This window comes from Trichinella spiralis (assembly GCF_000181795.1).
Source record: "Trichinella spiralis strain ISS 195 chromosome Unknown Scfld4488, whole genome shotgun sequence".
NCBI classification, from domain to species: Eukaryota; Metazoa; Nematoda; class Enoplea; order Trichinellida; family Trichinellidae; genus Trichinella; species Trichinella spiralis.
In genome coordinates this window covers 8333-15128 of record NW_003531427.1, presented here as the reverse complement: position 1 = coordinate 15128, position 6796 = coordinate 8333, and the positions used below count along the sequence as shown (strand labels likewise).

The 6796-nt window shown below is 33.1% G+C and overlaps 3 protein-coding genes across 3 annotated transcripts; 1 reads left to right on the top strand and 2 right to left on the bottom strand.

Annotated features, from left to right (window-relative positions):
* Nucleotides 1–321: 321 nt before the first annotated feature.
* Tsp_12233 (phosphoribosylaminoimidazole-succinocarboxamide synthase 1) lies at nucleotides 322–1284 on the bottom strand. The gene is made up of 4 exons (XM_003367314.1): nucleotides 1275–1284; nucleotides 1007–1067; nucleotides 856–918; nucleotides 322–496 (listed from the first exon to the last, which is right to left on the bottom strand). Exons 1-4 carry the CDS (start codon nucleotides 1282–1284, stop codon nucleotides 322–324), a joined length of 309 nt encoding a protein of 102 aa, XP_003367362.1.
* Nucleotides 1285–2320: 1036 nt separating this feature from the next.
* On the bottom strand, nucleotides 2321–3863 carry Tsp_12232 (conserved hypothetical protein). The gene is made up of 3 exons (XM_003367313.1): nucleotides 3767–3863; nucleotides 2750–2903; nucleotides 2321–2462 (listed from the first exon to the last, which is right to left on the bottom strand). The coding sequence occupies exons 1-3, from the start codon at nucleotides 3861–3863 to the stop codon at nucleotides 2321–2323; spliced, it is 393 nt and encodes a 130-aa protein (XP_003367361.1).
* Nucleotides 3864–4827: 964 nt separating this feature from the next.
* Tsp_12231 (conserved hypothetical protein) lies at nucleotides 4828–5070 on the top strand. Its single transcript, XM_003367312.1, has 2 exons — nucleotides 4828–4893; nucleotides 4957–5070. Exons 1-2 carry the CDS (start codon nucleotides 4828–4830, stop codon nucleotides 5068–5070), a joined length of 180 nt encoding a protein of 59 aa, XP_003367360.1.
* Nucleotides 5071–6796: the final 1726 nt, after the last annotated feature.

Genomic DNA, 6796 nt, shown 5'->3' with positions numbered 1-6796 from the left:
CATTTTTAATGGTTTTCTTCGTCTGTCATTGCATTGAAAGCGCCATTGTTCATTCGCCGCACCTCGTTCGCCTACAATCATTTGAAATGAGTTTCTAGAGCAACTAATAGTAGCCACAGGAAAATTTACATAAAGTTCATTCCTATCTAATAATATGTATGAAACTAATTTTCATTTTGTTGAACAAATATTATGCAGGTCACGCATAAGCTCAAAAGCAAGCAAATTGAAATTGCATGCTAATTTTAGTTGAAACTGCACCACGCCTTTGTTTGAAAAGATAACATTCTTCAATATCTAAAAGCATATCTTACTCTGTACTTAACGCAAAAGTGAATTGTGCAGATGCCGTTCACCGCTGCCGTTAGTCAACAAAGTCAATTTAACTGGTGCGCTGCTAATATGAAAGCAATTTTCCAACGGCTCAATTTGCATAAAAGACAGAAACTGCGCGCGTAGCGTTAAACGGCGGCTTATGTAAGTTGGATACGCTACTCTAATATGAATTAGAACATAATGTCAACAAAAAATGAACAATGATTGGGCACTCTGGTTGTGCCCTATGTCCAGCAAAATTAACTAGATGAAAATTTTGATTTACCTAATGTCTTAATGGTGCTAAATTTAGAAAACAATGTAAAGTGATAATAAAATTGAACTGAGAACGATTTCTGCATGAAAAATTTTCTGTCCTGCATAATAGATAACACTTTGAGCTTAGTGATATTCTACCTGCTTTGTTCAGAATAAATCTGAATGCCATGAGCAAGTGTTAATTGAAAATTTTATCATCTTCTCCAATTGAAACTAGACGATTACGCAAAATGACAAATTAAAATATGGATTTTTTCAAACCTTAAATGTTGAACTATATGTAGTTGAGAATTTTGCTTTAAAAGTATTTCAAGTTTTACGCATCTTCAAATTGAAAATTGATTAAATACCTAAATATACAAGCATTCAAAGCAAAACATGATAAAAATAACTTTCATTATTAAATTTTCACCTTAATGTAGCATCTTGCACTTGCACCTTACTTGCGCCCCGCCATCGTTTATCGATCAGCACTGTAATAAAATAATAACTATGGATACAATCTTCGCATTTCTCTTATTTGTGTATTACTTAGTAACCTTCTTATCGTTAATTTGGCAATTTAAATAATGTATATTTCTTTATTTCCAATTATTAATTATAATTAATTATTAATAATTATCTTTCCGTGATTTTACTTTGGAAGTATACTTTAACTGCATATTAAAAGATACTTTTACTATTCTTCATTTTATCTGTTTTATTTCCTTTTCATGCTTTGCTATCTTTATGGCTTTGATTCTCATGTAAGATAAAACTGTCTGTTGGATTTGCGTCACTAATGTGAGATGCGACTTGAATTTATTTCGATAACAACATTGAAGCTGTGGTGCAGCCAAGCATCTTCTGTTAGATTAATACCCGCAGATTTTCACATACGTTTAATTTATTGCTTTGTGATTCATGCCTGAATTCCAAATATATTTTAATGTCGTTTGTGATTTTTGCCTTTTGTGCTTGTTTGCGCACAACGAGACGTCTGATGATTTTCTGCCAAACGTCATATTCCTGCATCAACCCAACTGAAAGGTCAACCTGATTCCATATTCCCCAGTAGTCACCACAAATGCACTTCCCTTCCACTGCTTTCTGATTTTGCACCTATTTTTCCAAAAACTCTGCCTACTTTATCATACGCAAATTTCTGTCCCACGTTTCAATGGCTGTCACTACAACGCGTTTTATTCGTCCAGCTTGCCTGTATGATTCCTATATAAATCGCACACTGACACAAAAATCCTCTTTTCCCCCTTTTGCTTCTCGAACCTCCATTTCAGCTCCAAACTCCGCCACCCACCTACCAACTCTCTCACCTCTTCCCTCATTCCCTAGGGCAGTCGATTTTTTCTATAAGTGCTGCAGAAAATGTTGCTCCTAATTGCTTTCTCTGATTTCCTGATTCTTATTTAACTGCCGTTCTCATAAACATCTGAATGCGCTCTGAAACGCTACGATGAGTAGTATTTATTGATGTTGAGGATGTCGCAAGATAAATAATCTTGTCTTGTAAATTCTTGTGCAGGCGAACCACACTTTACCAGGGGATAATTTATTATGGAGTAGGAATCAAAACGAAAATGCGTATATATAGTTTTGTAAAAGCAAATAATTATATTCTTTCATTTAATGTAAAATATACATACAGGGGCGTCTACGTGATAGGGAGAAACGGAGATAGTATACGAAAGATTTATCATCTACATGTAATATTGCACATGACAGTCTGTCAAGGAGAAAATGAACACATTACTGCAAATCCGATCAGTGGTTCTTTTGTCATGATAGTAAGGAAATAGCTTTTAAAATATTTCACTGCAGTAAAGCTTGGTTCTGCGTTAGCTTGACGCAATTTGATGAATAGTGAAAATCTGCAGGAGTAAGGAGACGTTCGGTTAATAATGTTTTTGGCACAATGCTAGACCATCAAGCGCATTAGCTGGACAATATTAAACAACTGCCTTTCCAATTTCACACTTGAGTAACTCGATTTGTTCGTCGATATGTTTTTAATAGGAGACAATCAAATTTTAAATGCACTTAAATCATACGAATCAGAATCAAGGTATGTGGGGATTAAATCGCATGCCATTACTGCGGTGTTGAGGAAATTTGTCGTAGAACTACTGAAAAATGTTCTCCAAAACGGTGTACTCACCGGCAGTTGGTAATATTCTCTTTTTCGTTTCGAACGTTAAATCTGTTCACCTGCCTGGATATATTTCGAGGGAGGGTTATTGAATAACTGCGCAGCTTTTCAGCTGCTTCTGAAATCTCACAAAAACATTCCTCTGATTTAATTCGCCATTCTTCTAGAATTCATTCATTCATTTTGAAGGACCACTGACAAAAAATTGACCTATCGAACCACTGCCAGTGGCTTGAAGTTAAGAAGACTTAGTAATGGCCAAACTCAAACAGTGACCTTTAGTAAGTTTTTTTTGTATCTTCAACTACTGGGATCAATTGGCAAAATCAAACCAGCAACCAAACGCTGCATGATTGCGAACGTATTCATTGCAGTGATGCTCTTTGGCAATAGTGTTGCAAGTAACTGGTGAAGTTTTCTGTGAGAATGATTTCGTGAATATGACTGCTTCTTTCGGACGATATCTATATCTTCTGGTGTCATCGACCGTAGAAATCTGGTTACTGTCATGTTGCTAGTAAACGACACTCTATCTATTATTTCTGATTAGCACTTCTGGGACACGTTGTCAATAAAAGAGGCTTTTCGCATTAGTGAGAGTTGCATAAAATTTTCCCAATGGGAGAGGGGCAGCACAAGTCACCTCCTATCAACGCTATTGTATACATACCATTATTTATTTGCCGGGGACTAGTCATTCTTAATTTTTCACGTTGGATGTTGTGTATTAGTATAAGCTTTCAAAATTTCAAAATGAGTAAAATACAAGTAAAACAATGTCTTCCACTTACATATTGTCTTTCTTCCTCTGTCAGAACTATTTATACATTTCCAACACTTCCTACTCTGGAAAAGTAATTACGAATCAGAAATTTAAAAACAAAGCGCATGAGTTTTAATATTACTATCATACACTATTATTTGTCTTCAATTACTTTGCATAACATGGCTATTGCATGTTTGTTTATCTGATAATATTCATGCAAATGACATAACACATAACCATATAATTACTGTATTACTTACTTGTTCTTAATATGCAAATGAATTTAAGCATGTAGGAAAATGATAACTGTTTTTTGAAGATTCCATTAATGGCTATATTGATGTGGTAGTTGTGCATCTGCAGCATCTATAAGAAATAAAAGTAATATTGGGATGGGAATATTTCAATGTTAGTAATAATAGCGTAAAAACCAAATTTTTTTAGTCAAATTAGGCAAATCATCCCTAGAATATCTGCACATTCTCGAATATCACTTACCTTTCAATCATAGACGATATACAAGGGAGTTATTACGCACCTCCTGTTATGGAGACAAAATAACTGAGTATGAAGGCGACATTCTGCAGTATAGTATGATAGTAAAAAAACCAAATTTTGGATGAGTAAGAGCAAAATAGCATAAATTAAAAGTGCACTTTTATTAATTTGTCTGTTATAATGAAAGTTATTTTGCTTAAAGGCATTTAAAGTGCTGAACAATGCAATTAATATAAAAATTCATTTCATCAAGTTCAATTAGCATTAATGGTGAAATTAGCATAATAGTATATTCAATTATTTGTGAAAAAATTGAAATTGTCATTCTCTATACTGCGTAATAATTTTTTAATAGTAATATTACCATCAAACATTTAGGTAGATAATAAATATCTTTAAAGGAAAAGCGGAAGAACCAGTTAAGTAATGAACAATGCAATTTTATTATCTACATTCTCAAAGTATCTCTAAAAGAAATTCCATTTTTCATTCTCATTACCGGAAATTATTAATTTTGTTCTGAAATCGAAGCGTAGAATGAATGCTAGTAAACGAAAATAGAAATCTGTTAGTTTGCGGCTAGAATATTGTTGAAGACCTACAAATATGACATACCTGAATGGAACGTGAGCTCAAAGATGATGCACAACATATTTTTGAAGCACAGATGATATAAACAAGTATAATTCAAAACGGTGCTTGACTATAATAAATAGCCGACCATATAGAGCACATTCTGAAAAGTTGTACAAGAGCAAGTGTACAATATAAATAGCATATCACATTGACATTGGTGTAGTAAGAGCGTAATGACCTAATAATAATGGAAACCCTGAGGCAAGAAACATTTCAATTATTCTTGACCGTTTTTGAAATGCCAATTTTTAGTGTAAGACTGTTATCAGGGCATTCTAAAAGAATTCCATGTAATAACTTATTTGATAAATTTCAGAAAAGTTATTATTTATTCAATTATTTTGATGTGCATTCAGAATTTATTCCTTCTACGAACTGTTGCATTAAAAGTCCATCTCCAGCAAGAGAACTGAAGGATTCAACAAAATAAATCTAAATTCATATAGGCGCATGATAAGTATTAATGAAGATTAAAAATAATAATAATGACGATAATGGGCATTCCACGATACGAATTGATTGATTTGCAAACGAAGGAGACACTAAGAATGCATACCTTTAAGACAATCAAATATTAATGAATATTAGCACCAGTTCTGTGATGAATTTACTTGGGTTTATTGCAAACAAAATGATACTGTAATTGAAAGTGAAAGAATTTACCACTTCATTGGCATTGCGATCAATTTTTAGCAACAATTTTGTTGGAACAAGTTGGATCTGTACAGAAACGAAGAAAATCTGCATTTCGAAAAGCAGTAAAATATTGCACAAAACTGTCCAATTTCGAAGATTACCATGTTTTAATGTGGAAAATATCTACCTTATATAACATCCTCCATCCTAGTTAAATTTCAAGGAATATCAAAATCTAGAAATGTGCCAAACTTATAGACCATTTATTCTGAAACTGCTGGGTAATATTTGCTTAAATGTTGCACGGTACGCTAAGATAACATGAATTTGAAAGTGAAAATAAATTCACTATAATTTAAAATGAAGTGGAAAAGTAAAAGTACAACGATACAGAAGAAACCTCAATTGTGTTTGAAACCAGAGAACGGACTCCATGAGTTATGTGACTATTACTAATACGATGATGAGTTCTCAGTAATTCTCCATTGGAAAGAAGATGAGATGAGGAATTCAATGAGACTGCACAAAAGTACTGGTTCCAGTACTGTGCATAAACTATTAGGCAAAATGTTAAATAATGGATTGGACAGTGGCATGGTTCACCAGTTATTCAACAAGTTTCTCATGGATTCCTAAGTAGATTCATCTTGCACTATATTGCTCACACTCCATTTGTGATTAGCAGGTTGTTTGATGTCAATGATGTCGATGAACAGAAGCTCAGGAATGAAGCATCACTTAGTTCGTAACTGACGAGGGTATTAAGGAGAAGAGTTGAACGCGCTTCTTGACTGTTGCTGTACAAACTGATAAACTAAATAACCGTGAGGATGAATTCTTCAAATTTGTTCTAGGACAAGTCCAAGGAATTAGAATATGACATGGACTTCGGTGAAATCACTTTACTTTCACTCCTAATAGCGTAATGAAATCATTACTATCGAAAATTTAACTAATTATCTAAGTTATTATGTTCCTATTCAATCTTTATGTAAAAATATACAACGTGATGCATTAATTTTTGAGTGTTGAATTGAGCACCAGTTGCTCTTCATGAAAGTAAAAGAAGGAAAATTAGATTTATCAAACATGTAAAATATTGCATATCTTACCAAAATGTTAAAAATGGCGTCTAAACGGAAAATCACTCATCCTTGTTCTCTTTCGAAGAAGTTACAGATGAGCAACTTTCCGATGTATTAACATAGTTAATGCGCCAAAATTAGAGGATATTTAGACAAAACCTACTGGCAAGATTGGGATGAATATCGCTATAACAGTATAATTTACCATTTTGTACATCGAATATACAAAAAAGTTGAAATTTCAAACCTACCGCCATTTATATCAAAACAGCAAATGCATGAAAATAGAATATTAGAGGGAATGAAAAAAAAGCAAATAAATTTGCAGAATAAACAATTATTTAAGAAAATCTGTTTTGTGAAGCTTTATCCGACAAAAAAATTAAGTGAAAAATTTCTTATTAAAATAAAATTTGTTCCTGACTTTTATTTAAC

Excerpts from the sequence above, each read along its gene's own strand:
- Tsp_12233 (XM_003367314.1), bottom strand. Across the intron at positions 919-1,006 it reads GTGCAAGATGCTACATTAAG|ATGCGTAAAACTTGAAATAC; the intron begins GTGAAAATTTAA and ends TTCAATTTGAAG. Across the intron at positions 497-855 it reads CATATAGTTCAACATTTAAG|AGTAGCGTATCCAACTTACA; the intron begins GTTTGAAAAAAT and ends AATTCATATTAG.
- Tsp_12232 (XM_003367313.1), bottom strand. The coding sequence starts at position 3,863 with ATGCACAACTACCACATCAATATAGCCATTAATGGAATCTTCAAAAAA. Across the intron at positions 2,904-3,766 it reads CATTTGCATATTAAGAACAA|AAGAATGGCGAATTAAATCA; the intron begins GTAAGTAATACA and ends AATGAATTCTAG. Across the intron at positions 2,463-2,749 it reads GAGAATATTACCAACTGCCG|ATTTTCACTATTCATCAAAT; the intron begins GTGAGTACACCG and ends TTACTCCTGCAG.
- Tsp_12231 (XM_003367312.1), top strand. The coding sequence starts at position 4,828 with ATGGAAACCCTGAGGCAAGAAACATTTCAATTATTCTTGACCGTTTTT. Across the intron at positions 4,894-4,956 it reads TTGAAATGCCAATTTTTAGT|AAAAGTTATTATTTATTCAA; the intron begins GTAAGACTGTTA and ends GATAAATTTCAG.